Source organism: Hyla sarda, chromosome 1 (assembly GCF_029499605.1).
Source record: "Hyla sarda isolate aHylSar1 chromosome 1, aHylSar1.hap1, whole genome shotgun sequence".
NCBI classification, from domain to species: Eukaryota; Metazoa; Chordata; class Amphibia; order Anura; family Hylidae; genus Hyla; species Hyla sarda.
In genome coordinates this window covers 535,991,147-536,011,476 of record NC_079189.1, presented here as the reverse complement: position 1 = coordinate 536,011,476, position 20,330 = coordinate 535,991,147, and the positions used below count along the sequence as shown (strand labels likewise).

General features: G+C 41.0%; 1 protein-coding gene across 6 annotated transcripts in view; it reads left to right on the top strand.

The window, feature by feature from the left end:
* GHR (growth hormone receptor) overlaps positions 1-20,330 on the top strand; it is a 397,172-nt gene that overhangs the window by 339,420 nt on the left and 37,422 nt on the right. For all 6 annotated transcript variants that reach the window (XM_056540836.1, XM_056540829.1, XM_056540822.1 and 3 more), the window contains 4 exons: positions 13,506-13,626; positions 13,774-13,931; positions 18,093-18,262; positions 20,031-20,190. In XM_056540836.1, the coding sequence (XP_056396811.1) occupies positions 13,506-13,626; positions 13,774-13,931; positions 18,093-18,262; positions 20,031-20,190 (609 nt within the window). The remainder of the gene's footprint in view (positions 1-13,505; positions 13,627-13,773; positions 13,932-18,092; positions 18,263-20,030; positions 20,191-20,330) is intronic.

Genomic DNA, 20,330 nt, shown 5'->3' with positions numbered 1-20,330 from the left:
TTTGTATTGTTGTTGTTGTTGTTATTAATAATAATAATGATAATAATAATACATTATTATTGTTTATTTAGTGTAATCTGCAGGATGGATATGTTTTAGGCTCTGTGCAGTAAGGGCAATAACACCTGATTATCTTTAAAGGGGTACTCCGGCCCTGAGACATCTTATCCCCTATCCTCCCCCCCTGTCACACCCCCTCCCATAGATTTACATAGCGGGGGGTGACGTCACAAGGGATTACACACACGATACTCCGGGCCCGTGGTCGCCACTCGGCTGTTTGTGAGCTGGCACCGCGGCGTACAGCTCAAACAGGTGGGTGGCAAATACCCAGCGGCGGGACCCCCACGGTGAGACATCTTATCCTCTATCCTTTGGATAGGGGATAAGATGTCTCAGAGCCGGAGTACCCCTTTAAAGTTTACAAATGTAGGCCGGTTTCTTCATACAAGCATCATATATGCATATCCTTATTTCCGTAATATGTGCGATCACATTTTTGATTACCTGAACTGACATTTACATGTGTTTTTTTTTTTACTGGAGAACCCAACATGTTTTCTGTACAAGATTTAGGAACACTTTCATAGAAGTTTTCAAAATCCCAATTTCAACAAAATTGAAGTGAATGTGATCTTTGACATACCTTATTGATAGTAAGAATCGTAAGCCCCAGTTGTCAACAGATTCCTACATTTCCAAGTGGGGGCATGTTGGCTGGCATGCCCCCTCCCATAGACATGAATGGAGGGGGCGTGGTGTCACCTAACGAGGGGGCGTTGCTGTAACTTCCCCCAGGGATCAGACATATTAATAAGATGTCTAGCAGCGGAGTACTACTTTAAAAAAAAAAGTTGTCCAGAGAATTAATTTCAGCTCAGGGAGTGATGAAAAAAAAAAAAAAAAGTACTCATTTGCCCCAGTCCCTCGACGGTGTCGTTCCAACATTGCCGGTCACCTCTGCCAAGAGCTTCCTGCTTTCCTGTTGACACATAGGAAATGCCCCCTCGGCACATCGCTTTATAAAATTATACATGCTAAAATGTGCTCAAACAGGAAAATTTTATTTTTGTAGCTCATTGGTTAGCACTGTTGCCTTGCAGCTCTGGGGTCTTGGGTTCAAATCCCACCAAAGACAACATCTGCAGTGAGTTTGTTTGTTCTCCCTGTGTTTGTGTGGGTTTCCTCCTACACTCTAAAAAAAACATACTGAAATGTTAAAGGGGTACTCCCGTGGAAAACTTTTTTTTTTTTTTCAAATCAACTGGTGCCAGAAAGTTACAGATTTGTAAATGACTTCTATTAAAACATCTTAATCCTTCCTGTACTTTTTTATGGTCTGTATACTATAGAGTAAATGGTTTTCTTTTTGGAACACAGAGTTCTCCGCTGACACCATGACCACAGTGCTCTCTGCTGACATCTCTGTTTATTTTAGGAACTGTCCAGAGCAGCATATCTTTGCTATGGGGATTTTCTCCTACTCTGGACAGTTCTTAAAATGGACAGAGATGTCAGCAGAGAGCACTGTGGTCATGATGTCAGCAGAGAGCTCTGCGCTCCAAAAAGAAAATAATTTCCTCTGTAGTATTCAGCAGCTAATAAGTACTGGAAGGATTAAGATTTTTTTTTTATAGAAGTAATTTACAAATCTATTTAACTTTCTGACACCAGTTGATTTAAAAAAAAAAAAAAAAAGTTCTCCCCTTTAATTTAGATAATGAGCCCCAATGGGGATAGAGAACCAATTTGCGTGTACAGCGCTGGGGAATCTGTGTGCACTATATAAGGCTGGGTTCACACTACGTTTTTGCCATAACGGATGGAACAGTATGGAAAAAAGTAAACCGTATGCGTTTTTAAACAGTATTCAGTATTCTAGTTTAAAAACGCATACGGTTTACTTTTTTCCATACTGTTCCATCCGTTTTTTTTTGCCATACGGTTTTCTTTAGAAAAACGGATTGAAAACAGTATGGCAAAAACATAGTGTGAACCCAGCCTAAATAAAGAATCATTATTTTTATGTAAAAAAATATTCTAAAAAAAAAAAACCACCATTACAGCTTCTAGTCCACAGTGTTTACCCCCCTTTGAGATTTCAGGGAGTGGTTTGTCAGCATTCATCTGTGTAGGAAAGGTATATTACTTTCTGCCATCTGACAGTATTGCAGCTCAGCAGTTACCACTTATTATCTAGCAGAAAAAGCTGTTCAGGGTCAGCGACAATTCACAGACATCCAGCCTCTGCATTATAAGGAACCTTGACAGCTAAAAGAGACTAATCTGACACATATGTTCCACTGTCAGCTGAAGAAGGTGTCTTGGCTGCCTCTCAGCTGCACCTTCTCTGCCAACAGTTAACAGTATATAGTAGTGTTTTCCAACCAGGGTGCCTCCAGCTGTTGCAAAACTACAACTTCCAGCATGCCCGGACAGCCGAAGGCTGTCCGGGCATGCTGGGAGTTGTAGTTTTGCAACAGCTGGAGGCACCCTGGTTGGAAAACACTACTATATACTGTTGTTTTAAAGGGAACTAGGGCTATTTTAAAGGAAACATAAGGAAAACACTACTATATACTGTTGTTTTAAAGGGATCTAGGGCAATTTTGAAGGGAACATAAGCTATTTCTCTCTTCTTCTTCATCCTCCTCCTGGAAGAGTTACAGAGGAGAAGAAAAAATATACAGCAAAAAAACATACCTTCTAATTTCTAAATCCTTATTTACTAACGATTTGTCCAATCCTAGTCTGTGTGGGATCACCCACCAGAGATGTCCACCCATTAAGGGGTACATTTTCCTAAAACCAGTCCTCTTTGAGAGACGATTCAAGAGTAAAGTATGTGCAAATGCTATGGCACATACAGGATTTCTTCCCATCTTGGAGGTCCTTCTCTGCCTCATCACAGTCCCTAGAGGATAGACTTTTTAAAGGGGTATTCCAGGCAGAAACTTTTTTTTATATATATATCAACTGGCTCCGGAAAGTTAAACAGATTTGTAAATTACTTGTATTAAAAAATCTTAATCCTTCCAATAGTTATTAGCTTCTGAAGTTTTCTGTCTAACTGCTCAATGATGATGTCACGTCCCGGGAGCTGTGCATGATGGGAGAATATCCCTTGCATGATGGGAGAATATCCCCATAGGAGCTGAACAGCTCCTGGGATGTGAGTTATCAGAAAGAAGTTAGACAGAAAACAGCAACTCAACTTCAGAAGCTAATAACTATTGGAAGGATTAAGATTTTTTAATAGAAGTAATTTACAAATCTGTTTAACTTTCCGGAGCCAGTTGATATATAAAAAAAAGTTTTTGCCTGGAATACCCCTTTAAATCTTAGCTGGCCTTTTGGGTAACCAAAGGGTAATGTTTCTCCTTGAGGAGAGCTTTATTAAAAGGGTACTCTGATGGAAAACAATGTTTTTTTTTTTTAAATCAACTGGCTCCAGCAAGTTAAACAGATTTGTAAGTTGCTTCTGTTCAAAAATGTTAATCCTTCCAGTACTTATCAGCTGCTGTATACTACAGAGGACGTTCTTTTCTTTTTGGATTTCTTTTCTGTCTGACCACAGTGCCCTCTGCTGACACCTCTGTCCATATCAGGAACTGTCCAGAACAGTGGGGATTTGTTCCTGCTCTGGACAGTTCCTGACATGGACAGAGGTGTCAGCAGAGAGCACTGTGGTCAGACAGAAAAGAAATTCAAAAAGAAAAGAACTTCCTGTGGAGCATACAGCAGCTGATAAGTACACGAAGGATTATGATTTTACAAATCTGTTTAGCTATCTGGCACCAGTTGATTTAAAAGAAAAAAAAAAAGTTTTCCACCGCAGTACCCCTTTAAGATGTATGGAGATTTCTAGCCCATTAGCACTTCACTGGAAATATGTGGAGTTGGGGTACATGCTAAGCAGCTCTCACACCACATGTTCCAAGTGGCTTTACCTTAAAATCAGTGTTTCATTCCAACTAGGAGTCATGGTATCTCACTGGGAATGTATGCCAAACCAGAAATCTCTCCAGAAGGAAAGAGTACCCATATGTAGACAGCTGTTTTGGGGTTAGTACAGGGCAGGGTGCTGGCTAGCTAGTAAGAAGCCTATCATAGTGGGGAAAATGTGGTAATGCTTTTTCATAAAAATAAGCTTCTCACTAGCCAGCCAATATCCTTTTCTTTAAGGACAAGGGTAGGACTATGAAACAGCTGTCTGCAGTTGGGTATTTTTGGTTCTAGTTTATATTCCCAGTCAGTTTCCAAGACTCCTAGTTGAAGTGAAACACTGATTTTAAGAGAAAGCTACTTGGAAAAGTGCTCTAAGTGCTGCTTTGCATATCTTTTATTTTGGGCAACAAACATAACATAGGTGATAAGTGACGCCACCCTCCACCTTAAAGGATTGCTATGCGGACCTTGGAGTAAAACAGTAATAGAACAATCTTCTAGGGTTGCACCTGATGAAATGTTCTTTTTCAGAATCAGAAATACAGAGAACATTCTTGATGCTACTTTTAGTCCCTGAAAAATGAAGAGGGTCACACAGGCTCCAGCATTTCATCACAGATAACATTACAAGTCTGATACATCTGTTCTGTTCACAGACCTTGACAAAGCTGTCATCAGCCACTGTGGTGAAGGGCCCTGTGATAAGTGGGTACAATCAGTAACCGCAGAACCCGGAGCTCGGCTCACTTCCCCATAATTGTCTTATACATTTTACACACTTACTATAAAGATGGAGGGGGAGTGTAGTTATCTGCTTCAATAACACTAGAAAGAATTATTTCACCTGAATATGTGGAGCAACCTGCTCAGTTATGGCTAATCTCTGCTTGCTGTCACTGATTGAAAATCTGTCCTGGCCATGTTATGCTTACAATGTTTTTTTTAAAGTTTTAATATTGAAGCACCCACAGACATTAATGGTAGCCTCAGGGATGCCCCCGCCCTGCTATTGCGCTGCCCTGGTACAGATTATACCTTAAAATCTGCACAGAATCTGCCATGCAAATTTTGGAGCGGATTTTCATACAGGTATTCAAAGCATCAATTGGTTTTAATGGGAGCTACCAGGCAGAACTGCACAGAATAGTGACATATCACTTCTTTTTTCACTCTGAAATTTTTTTTAAATTTACAGTTTTTTGTTTTTTTTAATGATAATTTTGCTGAAGAGGAATTTTGACTGTGAGCAGCAAATATGGCTTTTTGATCTATGATACGACACCTAGTGAAGCCATCACTCTTCAGAAACAGAAGTAGCAGCACCTTCACCACCTTCCTAAATCCCACCATGCTTCTCCATATAGGATCACCATATTCTATCCTGTATGCTCTTGTGTTTGGAAGCACATTGGTTAGGAGCTGATATGTCGAGCCAGAACACGGTTTGGAGATTCTGTCCAATTTTAATGTTTGCCTGATAGTACCCCAATGTAATACTAGAGCTTATTGCTGTGTTTTTCCACCACAGTCGGAGAGAAGGGATTCTGTGTATGAAGGTCAATAACTCATTGTTTACATAGTCAGTAAACAGTGAACTCCCTTAAATGAAGGCCCGAGCATTCTTTCCCTTTTGGAATGCGTCCAACTTGGAATATTCTTGGCAGGGATGGCCTGGCTCATCTCTCGCCTTCTCCCTTCCTGTGTACTGCCTTCACAGTTTCAGTATAGACTGCATTGCTGTTTTCTTGCTTAGAAACATAGAAACATCGAATGTGTCTGCAGATAAAAACCATTTGGCCCATCTAGTCTGCCCAATAATCTGAATACTATCAATAGTCCCGGGCCCTATCTTGTATGAAGGATAGCCTTATGCTTATCCCATGCATGTTTAATCTCCTTCACTGTATTTGCAGCGACCACTTCTTCAGGAAGGCTATTCCATGTATCCACTACTCTCTCAGTAAAGTAATACTTCCTGATATTACTGCAGAAACCTTTTCCCCTCTAATTTAAACCATGTCCTATTGTGGTAGTTTTTCTTCTTTTAAATCTCCTCTCCTCCTTTACCGTGTTGATTCCCTTTATGTATTTAAAAGTTTCTATCATATCCCCTCTGTCTCTTCTTTCTTCCAAGCTATACATGTTAAGGTCCTTTAACCTTTCCTGGTAAGTTTTATCCTGCAATCCATGTACTAGTTTAGTAGCTCTTCTCTGAACTCTAGAGTATCTACAGTGGGGATTTAAAGATTGGGCACCCCAGGTAAAAATTTGTATTAATGTGCATAAAGAAGCCAAGGAAAGATAGAAAAATCTCCAAAAGGCATCAAATTACAGATTAGACATTCCTATAATATGTCAACAAAAGTTAGATTTTATTTCCATCATTTACACTTTCAAAATAACAGAAAACAAAAAAATGGCATCTGCAAAAGTTTGGGCACCCTGCAGAATTTATAGCATGCACTGCCTCCTTTGCAAAGCTGAGACCTGCCAGTGTCATGGATTGTTCTCAATCATCATCTGGGAAGACCAGGTGATGTCAATCTCAAAGGTTTTAAATGCCCAGACTCATCTGACCTTGCCCCAACAATCAGCACCATGGGTTCTTTTAAGCAGTTGTCTAGAAATCTGAAACTGAAAATAGTTGACGCTCACAAAGCTGGAGAAGGCTATAAGAAGATAGCAAAACATTTTCAGATGTCCATATCCTCTGTTCGAAATGTAATAAAGAAATGGCAATCATCAGGAACAGTGGAAGTTAAAGAAAGATCTGGAAGACCAAAAAAAATATCAGACGGAACAGCTCGCAGTATTGTGAGAAAAACAATGCAAAACCCACGTTTGACTGCACAATCCCTCCAGAAAGATCTGGCAGACACTGGAGTTGTGGTACACTATTCCACTATAAAGAGATACTTGTACAAATATGGTCTTTATGGAAGAGTCATCAGAAGAAAACCTCTTCTACGTCCTCACCACAAAAATCAGCGTTTGAACTTTGCAAATGAACATATAGACAAGCCTGATGCATTTTGGGAACAAGTTCTGTGGACTGATGAGGTTAAAATTTTACTTTTTGGCCAGAATGAGCAAAGGTTTGGAGAAGAAGCAGAACAGAATTTAATGAAAAGAACCTCTGTCCAACTGTTAAGCATGGGGGTGGATCAATCATGCTTTGGGGTTGTATTGCAGCCAGTGGCACAGGGAACATCTCACGAGTAGAAGGAAAAATGGATTCAATAAAATTTCAGCAAATTTTCGATGCTAACTTGATGCCATCTGTGAAAAAGCTGAAGTTAAAGAGAGGATGGCTTCTAAAAATGGATAATGATCCTAAACACACATCGAAATCCAAGGGGGATTACATCAAGAGGCATAAACTCACAATCTCCTGACCTCAACATAATTGAAAACCTATGGATAGACCTTAAAAGAGCAGTGCGTGACAGACAGCCCAGAAAAAAGAACTGGAAGACTTTTGTAAGGAAGAATGGGCAAAGATGCCTCAAACAAGAATTGAAAGACTCTTGGCTGGCTACAAAAATTATTTACAAGCTGTGATACTTGCCAAAGGGGCAGTACAAGATATTAACTCTGCAGGGTGCCCAAACTTCTGGAGATTTTCCATCTTTCCTTGGCTTCTTTATGCACATTAATAACATTTTTTACCTGGGGTGCCCAAACTTTTGATCCCCACTGTATATCCTTTTGGAGATATGGCCTCCAGTGCTGCGCACAGTACTCCAAGTGAGGTCTCACCAGTGTTCTGTACAGCAGCATGAGCACTTCTCTCATTCTACTGCTTATACCTCTCCCTTAACTATTTTTATATCTATGCAGAGATTAAGGATGATCTTTTTCATATATAATATACTAGATTTAATTGTAGGCTCAAAACTTACCATAAAAATAAGCCCTTGACTCATTGTGTTGTTACAATCTGTAGTCATATTGTTTTAACTAGTGTGATGTTTCCCAGTTTGCTTATCTTCATTTCTGTTTAATAATTCATATAACTAATTTTATATCACAATAAAAATACCTGAATAAGACATTATTAAAATGAAGGTATCAAAGGAAAACAGAATCCAAGAACTCATTACCGAAATAGAAATAATTTCACAGTACGCTGCATACACTGGTACATACGCCAATCTCACCGAAACTCACAGTGCATGGTGTATAGCAGTCTCTGAGCTGTCATTGCACTAATGTGTCTGTAAAATGAAATATGTTTTTTAAGAAGAAAGTCCTATGCCTTTTGTTAAATAATAATCATCACATTAAAGGGGTGTTCCAGGAAGGCAATTTTTAGGGTTCAAAGATGAAAAACAAAAGATACTTACCTGCCCCAATCCCCCTGCTGCTGCTATTCAACACCGCCTGGTCCCTGCTGCTCTCTGCTTCCTCTGACAGTGCAAGAAATGACCGGTTAGCCAGTCACTGGCTGAGGCAAAGTCATCAATGTTGACATTTCATGCACTATCATGTGTAAGAAAAAGCGGAGAGCATCAAGTACCAGGTACTTTTGTAGCAGCAGAAATGGCAATGGGATAGGTGAGTTTTGTTTTTAATTTTTAAAGCCCCTCAACTCCTTGAAAAGACAATTGTCCTATGAGTAAAGAGAATCAAACTTCAGTATCACAGCACAAGCTTGTAGTATGGGTGACATTAATGAAAATAGTATTTAACGTTCTTCGCGTGTGAAAGAAGATCTGGGTGGTAGGAATAAGCTATTGGGCATGTGTAACCAACTACACCAATGATCAACTGTAATAGACAGGAAAAAAAATGTATATTACTTGACAGTTGTTTAAATGACTGACCATGAAATCCAAGTATAGGCTGGAGCCACATTCTATACAGCTCTTTTTTTTTTAGGTGTGGGGGTAATCCGGTGAAAAACATTTTTTTTTTTAAATCAACTGGCTCCAGAAAGTTAAACAGATTTGTAAATTACTTCTATTTAAAAATATTAATTCTACGAGGACTAATCAGCTGCTGTATACTACAGAGGAAGTTCTTTACTTTTTGAATTTCTTTTCTGTCTGACCACAGTGCTCTCTGCTGACACCTCTGTCAATGTCAGGAACTGTCCAGAGTAGGAGCAAATTCCCATAGCAAACCACTCCTGCTCTGGACAGTTCCTGACATGGACAAAGTTGTCAGCAGAAAGCACTGTGGTCAGACAGAAAAGAAATTAAAAAAGAAAAGAACTTCCTGTGGAGCATATAGCAGCTGATAAGTACTGGAAGGATTAAGATTTTTAAATAGAAATACTTTACAAATCAGCTTAACTTTCTGGCACCAGTTGATTAAAAAAAATGTTTTCCACCAGAGTACCCCTTTAAGGTTTCAAACGTTCCTGTTAAAAGGTTTTATTTATCTAAGGTTTTGTTCGTAGAGCTTCTAAAATAGCCTATCCTGGCACATACAACTTTACCTAAAGTAACAAAAAAAGAATTCTCATAACTGTTATGAATCAGCTTGTTTACCCTGCACCAGATGCAACGTGATCATAAATCTTCATGAATCCCTTGGAGTTTAGATTGTTCAGCAATAACCATACTGTTGGGTTTCCAGAATGCATAACTGGGTCCATTCCGCTGTATGTAGTTGCCAAGTCATTTATATCCAGAATAGAGAGTCATAGATTTATATGGGGCTTTCTTAATCACTTCTGCCCTAATTTCATCCAGATTTCCTGCAGCTGTTACATTTCTTGTGATTTCTTGTGCATTCAGTTTTGTGCTAGCCAGACTTGGGTGCAGAATCTTTGGGATCCTCTGGTTTTCATTCTTGCATGGAGGTATGATCCCCATTAGACTGGAACAAAGTGTGGTTATAGCACTGAAACATGGTCACTGGACTGGAGAGTAAACACAGGATGTAAGTGGGGACACAAAAGTGGAACTATGCAGGACCTGGAACAAGGAACACTGAGGAGCAGACCCTTAAATTTAAAATAAGAGATAGAAGAAAGTGGTTCCAGAGACAGGCAGGGCCAGATTAAGGCTGCCAACCCCCCGACAGTTCCCCCACATTAGATGCAGTATAGTTCCCCCACATTAGGTTGTAGTTCCCCCACATTAGGTGCAGTACAGTTCCCCCACATTAGGTGCAGTACAGTTCCCCCACATTAGGTGCAGTACAGTTCCCCCACATTAGGTGCAGTACAGTTCCCCCACATTAGGTGCAGTACAGTTCCCCCACATTAGGTGCAGTACAGTTCCCGCACATTAGGTGCAGTAAAGTTCCCCACATTAGGTGTGCAGTATAAGTCCCTGCTCATTAGGGGTGCAGTACAGTTCCCCCACATTGACGTTTTTAAAGATAACGCTGGGCCACAGAGAGGTAACAAGGACATCCTTGTGTCCTGAAAAGATTTTTCGGGACACAGGGATGTCCCGAATGTGATTGGGGCCCCCTGCGGGCACGGGGCCTGGAGCAGGCGCTCCATGAGCGCCAATGATGATCCGGCCTTGGAGACAGGCCATGATACAGTGGGCCAGTGTCAGAACCAAGAAATATCTCAAACTGGAAGGTTCTAGGAGGTTCCTAGAACAAAAACCTATAACAGAATTAGTGTGGTTTTGCACAATGTTTTTGCGACTTTTCATTTTACAAAGCATCTATGGTTTGAGGATTTTTAGGTAAGTGTGTGCAGTGGTCTTGAATTTATTATGTGCAACTTTTGTTAAAAGGCACAGAACAACGCTTTACCACAAAGCCACACCAGCCCGGACTACACTTGTCTACACCTAAATTACTTTGCTATTTATGAAGAACATACACCCCTTTAATAAATGAATAAATGTGGGGGAAGAACACATGATGTACACCCAGGCAAATGTGTGTGTATGTGAGGGGGGGGGGAGCTTGATTGACACAGAGAATGATAAGTTTCACCCCCAAGAGTACAAGTAATAATTTTCAAAGGCCAAAGATAGAGCATAGTCAGGAAATAAGGCTGAGGTCAGCACCATGAAAACAAGACAAGAAACCACAAGAAAGGTACCAGAAAAAAAGTGCTTTACACCAATGTCCACAGGAACAGAGGCCAGACTGAGCCAGTTCAGGTACTGCCATGTGAACTGTATGCTGACACTCAGGCAATGACTATGAAACATGGCTGGGTTTAAATAGATAGATCATTTTAAGCAGCCCAGGAATCATCATGTTGCATAGTTGATTTTACGGTTTTAAACCAGAGACAGAATGCCACTGGACCTGACCTGTGATAAGATGGCAATCAGGCCATGATCTGGAGGACCATGTCTACTTAAATAGGCTATATGGATTATATGGCATCCAGCTGCCATGGTGACCAGACATACTTGCCTCCTAAGCCATTGTGTACAACATAAAACCATTAAAAAAATAAAATAAATGAATTGGTGCAATAGTAACTTAAAGGTTTTGTTCATTGATCAGTCCCTGAAACATGCTGTTCACTAGAAAAAAAAAAAAAAAACGGGGCAAAGCTCAAATAGATTTTCTTGAGGAGTAAAATAATTCAGTTTTCTTATACAAAAATTAAATGTGTTAATAAATACAAGTTAAAATAAGTGCTATCAGCCTGGAAGCTTTTCAGACAATCAGCTGGGATCACTGAGCTCAAAAGTTACTATTAGATAACACGACTAATAATGAAACTCTTGGCTACCACTTGGGACTGAATGGGAACAAACCAGAAGCAGACATGTTGAGCTTTTTGTATAGAAAGCAGTACAGACAAGCTAGAGACAGAACTGGCCTTAAAGGAGTTGTCCAGGATGGTATATCCTCAGGATGGATTATTAATATTAGATCAGGGGGGTCCGATACATTGCAGCCTCACTTATCAGCTGTTTACCAGACCTGCACTGCCTACATATACAGAGAACAGAGTCGGAAGCAAACAGCTCCGTACACTGTGTAGTGGCCATGCTAGGTTACTGCAACGTAGCTCCACAGCAAGTAAGTGGAATATTCATTAGAAAAGCATGCTAGAAATGATGGATGCCAATTTGCCGTATTGAATTGCATAAACACAATAAAAAAGGAAATCAAATAAAAGAAAGAGTCAAATATATGACAGACATCTAAGGCTACCCTCATAATATGCAGTCAGGGGCCGGACAGCATTAGACCTCTTTGGCCACTCCCTAAGAAATAGGGCAGAGTAGTCATAAAGCGCTCTGCCCAATCACAGTTGTGCAGTTGCTCTTTGCACAGCAGTGATCTGTCAAGTCAGTACAGGCAATATGTATATTGCATTTCCCTTTTTGTCATAGAAAGGATAAAAACAGTTTTTGGATGAGATCTTATAGTCGCATCAACAAGATCTGTACAGGAAATAAGTAGACTGGTCTGCAGTTTAGGCTTTGGTGTTAGACTGAACACTATCTGCTTGCTGGTAGTAGAAAGAAAGGAACGCCCCTTCAGGGCGTTGCTTTCTTTCTACTACCAGCAAGCAGATAGAGTTTAGTCTAGCATCATAGCCCTATAGGTGTATATCTAGAGTTGTATTGCAGAGCTTGACAGAGCTCGGAACTATAGGGTGTGCACACTATATTGTGTTCTAACCTTAAAGGGGTATTCCAGGAAAAAAAAAAAATTTTATATATCAACTGGCTCCAGAAAGTTAAACAGATTTGTAAATAACTTCTATAAAAAATTATGAATTCTTTCAGTACTTATGAGCTTCTGAAGTTAAGGTTGTTCTTTTCTGTCTAAATCCTCTCTGACTTCTGTCTCGGGAAACGCCCAGTTTAGAAGCAAATCCCCATAGCAAACCTCTTCTAAACTGGGCGTTTCCCGAGACAGGTGTCATCAGAGAGGACTTAGACAGAAAAGAACAACCTTAACTTCAGAAGCTCATAAATACTGAAAGGATTAAGATTTTTTTAATAGAAGTCATTTACAAATCTGTTTAACTTTCTGGAGCCAGTTGATATATATATATAAAAATAGTTTTTTCCTGGAATACCCCTTTAAGAACTAGTAAATATGTTTGTATTGTGGACTACAATTTAGTGTCCCATAGATTTCTGTATTCATTGGCTGATTATTCTTAAAACACAGATAAGATGACAGGGAAAATAATAGCAGACACAAAGAGAAAAGCTTATTTAGGCAAAATATTTTGTGAAAATGTAAAAAATCTAAAATACTGTCCTATAATGGGTCAAAATAAAGTCAAATCATCCTATAAATATGGTGGTAATAAGATTAAGGCAATGAGAAATGCCCCTTCAGCAGGGGTAACTGATGCACACTGTGCCATCATATGGGCTATATACCGCAAGGCTGGCCCTGGGTGGAGAAATTACCCATAACAACCAACCAGAATTAGTTTTTCTCATTGTATGTTAGAGGTGATCTAATAATGTCCTTTGAGAACCAGTGGAAACTGGGATGGACAAGGCCTAGACAAGAGCCAATAACAGTGTGTGGGACCCTTATGGTCCAACAAGTCACCTGTCAAGTTTGAGTTCTATTTCTTTAGCTACACATTGTACATCCGTTTCAGCTTCATTTTTATTAAATATATATTTTTATCTTTTATGTTACAGTAACTGGATGGCCAAAAATAATAAAGTGCCGCTCCCCGCAGATGGAAATGTTTACCTGCTACTGGAGTTATGATGGTTTCAACAACAGAACAGACCATGTAAAACTGCAGTATAGAACAAGGTATTTTATTGACATTGCTGTTTATATGTCTTTGCTTCTTGTGTTTTATGTATCCTCCCTGTATTCTATTACTCCATGCATTATAGATTTGGAGGCTGTAATAGCAGCCAGTGGTTAGATAATATCATTGCGTTTTCTTTCCCAAAGTGACATACATTGGAGGGACTGTCCTGACCCCACGTCTGGCGGAGATAACAGCTGCTTCTTCAACAAAGAGCACGTGTCTGTACAGTCAAATTATTCAGTCCGTCTCGTTAGTGAGAATTCTACATCGCATGTATACCACTTTACCCTCAAGGAGATTGGTAAGTACTACATAATGGGGTTCTACCAAATCATGGGCAGCAACTCACAGAAGTTTGGGGTTTGAAATTAACCTAGGGCTATAAGTGCATGAAGTTTGTATGTTCTCCCCCTTGTTTGCATCAATTTTCTCTAGGTACTCCAGTTTTTGCAGATACTCCAAAAACTAATTAAAGGAAAAGTCCCACGTAGGAAAATGTATCCCCTATCCAAAGAATAGGAGATAGGTGTTTTATTGCTGAGGGTCTGATAACTGGGACCTCCCGCAATCTCCTGTACAGCACTCCGGCTCTTCTTGTGCTCAGATCGGGGGTCGGCACACACCCACAATTTATCAGAGATACACAAACTCCCATAGAGATGTATTGAGCGTGTGCTGACTCCCACTCCATGAGTGAGGAGAGCTTGAGCGCCATAGGGAAAATCGTGGGGGTCCCATTGGTTGAACCGCCCGCGATAAGACACCTATCTCCTACCTTTGGAAAGGGGAAAAATATTTCTTTGTCGGACTAATAGTTCCTTCAGCTTTCTATGTCAGGATTAGTGAATTAGTATAGTTGATGTGCTTAAAACTTAACGTCTAATAATAATAATTAAAAAATATGTTGCCAAAAATATAAATGATGAATCAGCACCCATATACAGCAAGTTGCCACAATCAGCACCCATATACAACAATGTATAGAATGTAACAACCTCCTATTGATCAGTCTGACCCCATTTGTTATGGGGGTGCTAATTTTCAAATGGCCGGTGACCTATAAAGAAAGGGAGGGAAAAAATGGCCTAAGTAGAAGCATGAATAAGGAAATCACCACCTAAGGGTGAAGGTTCACAAATAAAAACACTGCGGTCATCACCTGCGTAAAGGAGTTAATCACAACTGCATGAATACAATGTATCCGCGGGATGTGCTGCGCAGTATAGTAGCTGCATCTCCTATCAGGGGAAAAAGACACATAAGGAGTCATGGACCAGGCAGTTAATGGGCTGTCTGGTCCACCATATTATCGGCTACTCAAAACTATCCGGAGATCTTCTGGCATCCATCTCCTAGCTGCTGTCAGTCAGTGTCATCTGTGAAGTCAGCGTGGTCTGCATTCAATTGTCCAGTCCTACTACAAGTCCCAGCAAGCCCTTAAGGTCTCTGCGTCACTGGTCACCTCCTTGGGCCCTGGCTGAACTGTATAGACTTTGCCAACTGTCTACCCTCAGTAAAGCTACCGTTGTCCGTAACTTGGCGTTGAAGTCTTTATTGCCCCCGTGCCTAGCCCAGGATCCAGCAGTATATCTTCAAATGTTTACAGGCTAAACCATGCCCTGGTGTCATGAACACAAGGGGTTAATGCCATCTGCCCCTAGGGTAACAACATCTGCCCTGCACCACACAACCCGCTACCACATACTGTATACATCAGCATTCCATTTTGGCAGGATGCTGTACATCTGCCACTGCTTATGGTGTGAACCTGTCCTTAATCCTACATTAGAAACAAAGGATGTGTCGGCAGATAAGAACCATTCAGCCCATCTAGTCTGCCCAATACTCTCTGAATACTGAATTATGAATAGTCCATAGCCCTATTTTATATGAAGGATAGCCTTATGCCTACCCCATGTATGCACAACAAGATTGCGTCCTTACATATTTTCTTAAGCCTATTGCATACAGTTCTATGTAGGACCTCAGAACTCTGATAATGGTATCATACATTTGTATTTGCTTTGTAGGCAACAAATTATGTATTGTATTGTGTCCTTGTACATCACATTAGAATTACAGTTTCACAATATTAACGCTTATATTTTTCATTTATTTCCATCATTTACATAGCGGCTTACATTGTATTTTAATAGAGCTTCTTGAGGGTTTGGTATAGATTAAAATCCATACAGTTGAGCTGACACTACACTGGAGCATTTAAAGACACTCATAAACAATCCTTACAGGATGTCCATTTTGAACAACACCTTTTGGTAAGAATGGTCTTCAGAGATGAGATGTTTGTGGGACCCCCAAGTCATTTTCTATAATTTAGGGGACCTGTTTGCAAGTGTTCAGAATTCCTGTAGCGGCCTTAAAAGGGAAACAAAGGATTACACAGTTATCATTGAAATTGGTGGGTTGTATTTGTAGCAGTTCTCCCCTTTGCCTAATAAATGAAAGTCCCCAATGGGGAACCCACTACCCACCCAAATTGTTATCTCAGAATTCCCTAATAGGTAAACTGAAAATGGACTGAGCAAAGTAAGATTGTATATACATGTTTGCAATATATTAACATTTATTTAAAGCACTTTTTAAACATTTCTCCTGGAAGGTCTACATTCACTTTACCAAATATAAATGGAATTACATATACCGTATATACTCGAGTATAAGCCGACCCGAGTATAAGCCGAGGCCCCTAATGTCAACCCAAAATCCCAGGAAAAGTTATTGACTCGAGTATAAGCCTAGGGTGGGAATTACATCATCCCCCATTGTCATCATCCAGACCCCCGTCATTAACATCCTCATCATCATCACCGCCTGTCATCTTCCAGACCCTCATCATCATCACCTGTCATCATCCCCTTGTCATCATCCCACACCCCCCTTCATCATCCCCTTGTCATCATCCCCACCCCCCTTCATCATCCCCTTGTCATCATCCCCACCCCCCTTCATCATCCCCTTGTAATCATCCCACACCCCCCCCTTCATCATCCCCTTGTAATCATCCCCACCCCCCTTCATCATCCCCTTGTAATCATCCCACACCCCCCCTTCATCATCCCCTTGTCATCATCCCCACCCCCCTTCATCATCCTCTTGTAATCATCCCACACCCCCCCTTCATCATCCCCTTGTAATCATCCCACCCCCCCCCTTCATCATCCCCTTGTCATCATCCCCACCCCCCTTCATCATCCCACCCCCCCCCTTCATCATCCTCTTGTCATCATCCGCCCTCAGTGGTTTTCAACCTGCGGACCTCCAGAGGTTTCAAAACTACAACTCCCAGCAAGCCCGGGCAGCCATCGGCTGTCCGGGCTTTCTGGGAGTTGTAGTTTTGAAACCTCCGGAGGTCCGCAGGTTGAAGACCACTGCGGCCTTCGACATCATCCAGCCCCCTCTCACCCCCTTTAGTTCTGTACTCACCTCCGCTCTGGGCTGGTCCGGTGCTGCAGGACTGTCCAGTGGGGAGGTCGTCCGGTGGGATAGTGGTTCCGGGCTGCTATCTTCACTGGGGGCGCCTCTTCTCCGCGCTGCGGGCCCGGAATAGAGGCGTTGCCTGAACGATGACGCAGAAGTACGTTGGTAATGAACGTACCTCTGCGTCGTTGTCAAGGCAACGTGACTATTCTGGGGCCGGGCCCGAAGCGCTTAGAAGAGGCCTCCCCGGTGAAGATAGCAGCCTGGAACCACTATCCCACCGGACGACCTCCCCAACGAACAGTCCTGCAGCACCGGACCAGCCCCGAGCGGAGGCGAGTACTGTACAGAACTAAAGGGGGTGAGAGGGGGCTGGATGATGTTGAAGGCCGCAGTGGTCTTCAACCTGCGGACCTCCGGAGGTTTCAAAACTACAACTCCCAGCAAGCCCGGATAGCCGATGGCTGCCCGGGCTTGCTGGGAGTTGTAGTTTTGAAACCTCTGGAGGTCCGCAGGTTGAAGACCACTGCGGGTGGAGAGTTCACTCGAGTATAAGCCGAGGGGGGTGTTTTCAGCACGAAAAATTGTGCTGAAAAACTCGGCTTATACTCGAGTATATACGGTATGATCACCAGTTTCGGAAAGGAGGGGGTAGGGGGTTAGGTATCCAGTATGCAGTAATATGACATAATGAACCATTGGTGGTATTCAGTAAACGGTATCCATGGATTGGGATTACAGTAAACCACAACAGTCTTTGATGCAAAAACTCAATGGATTTTAGAGAAACAAGTCACGTCTGTTCTTTGTCAGCTTGGCTCCTGGAAAACATCCAAAACTAGAGAAGAACAGTGTGTTCATATATATATTGTGTTAAATAAGTAAAATACAGCTGCAATACCCTATGCCATTTTACAAAAGAACATACTGGATAGTAAAAAGAGTCACATATTACAGTCCTCCTGGAAATGTCTGCTTTGATCCTATAAGTGTCTGATTTTCTGTACTGTTTATGTATTTTCAGTGGAACCAGATCCCCCGGTGGCTCTGAGCTGGTCTCTTCAGTACATTGACGGGAATAATTCACTGCTGGACATCCACGTGACATGGGAGCCTCCAAAGTTATCCGCCATTATGTTACTCCTAGAATATGAAGTGCAAATAAAAGAGGCGACTGAAGAGCAGTGGAAGTCGGTGAGGGCTGAAATGTCATCGTGCATGAAAAGAAAACTGATAGGGACAAAAAGTGTTGTCCCCTATTTAGGTCTTCATAAGGGAATCCATTATTAGACTTCCCAATAAGTAGTTTTTACTTTAACTAGTTGCTAGACAGTTCAGCAAGAAAGAGGTGACCACACTAGATCATCTAATTCCTGAGGTCTGTTCACATGAGGACATTTTTGCAACTTAAAATATACCCTTGTAGTTCACAAGGATTGGTGGCTTTACCAGTAGTTCCTACCCTAGGATTTTTCCAGAGAAGATGTTTGCCACTACCCAGTGCTGGAGGTAGAAATATAGGATATATATATATATAAATATATATATGTATATGTATATATATATATATATATATATATATATATATATATATATATTAGGTATTTTTTAGACAATACCTTCTATTAGAAGAGCCTCATAATAAGATGATCACAAGCTATCAGCTATAATCTGTTGTAGATCCCAGAACATGTTCAAATATCATGCAGCACCACCAGAGTTAAAATTAAGTATTACAGTTTCCAATTAGAGAGTACCTGTCACCAAACTAAACTTTTGATATATTGTTCATTATGTAATTATAAGACATTTTGCCATTTACTTGCTGTTAAAATTCTCAACCTTTATATGTTTTTAATGTGAACAAAAGGCCATTAGGTGGCTCTGTTCTGTTCCCTGCCACAAGTCAAACAGTTAGTTTGGTCTCCTCCCGGGCTGGCAGGAGACCAAACTCAGGAAGTGAGTACAGGGGATGGCAAGGCACAGCTCTTGCAGGCTTCAGTGACGTTGTTCCTATTGGGGAACACCCACTTTCTCCTGCCGGGAGCTCACACAATGTGAGCAAGGGGAAATGTATGATACGTATGGTACAGAGCTTTTTAAAGCTCGAAAAAAAAAATAAGGATTAGGTGTTAGTTAGGGAATTTAATCTGAGTTAGTTTAGAAAATATTATTTGATGACAGGTACTCTTTAATTGAATGTCTATCCATTTAATGCACAGGAGTTCTTGGTCCTCAAAGTTGTACTTTGGCCTATTTGTTCTTAGAATTGTGCAGATCAAGGGTAGCAGATAGATATTAGGAGAACTTCTATAAACTATATTTCTTTAATTCATAGCTCAACTTGTGAACATCATTTTACTTGCAAAGCCCAGATGATCATGTTCAGATATGTGTAACAACCCCATTTTCTGTCGGTTGGTGCCGCCAATACTCCCATATATTGTTCAAAGGTGGCAGGTGTGTAGGAGTAAGTCCAGCTCTCTACCTCAAGCACCGTGCGCACGGACTGGTGTGGGCAGGGCCAAATGGATATGCAAAAGAAAGTGGAATGTCCAGCGCTATATGGGTCCAACAAATTCTCTTTATTAATTAAATCCCAAGATACATGGATGCAGCAAGCACAGGTGACGCGTTTCGGCTCAAGAATAAGCCTTAGTCACCTGTGCTTGCTGCATCCATGTATCTTGGGTTTTAATTAATAAAGAGAATTTGTTGGACCCATATAGCGCTGGACATTCCACTTTCTTTTGCATTGTTCAAAGGTGGTTTACTCCAGGCTAATATTCTGGATAAACTAGAGTTGAGGACCAAAGAAGAGATAAGTTACCGAAGTCCCTGGAGAGGACTGTAATTATACTAGGAAGGCAGTCAAGAGATGGGTTGAATGGTACACAACTAGAGCAGTAATTTGACAATGTTTTTGCTTGTCATGCATTGATCTTGTTCTTGCTTCTTGCAGTATGATGTAGTCACCACCACCTATTTACCAGTCTATGGTCTCGAAGTAGGAAAAAAGTATTTGCTACGAATTCACTGCAGACTGCATGGAAATGAGAAGTTTGGAGAGTTCAGCGAGGAGCTTGTGATCCCGGTATTTGTATCAGGTTTTAAACCAAAGGGTAAGTATTAATCTAGTGGTGTGCATACAATGTGCATGCAGATAAACTATAAGTGGATATCTTTTCATATTCTGTTCAGAAGTTTTAGGTTTTGGGGGCAGGATAACCAATAACCAATATGGCAACAATTCAAATAGGGT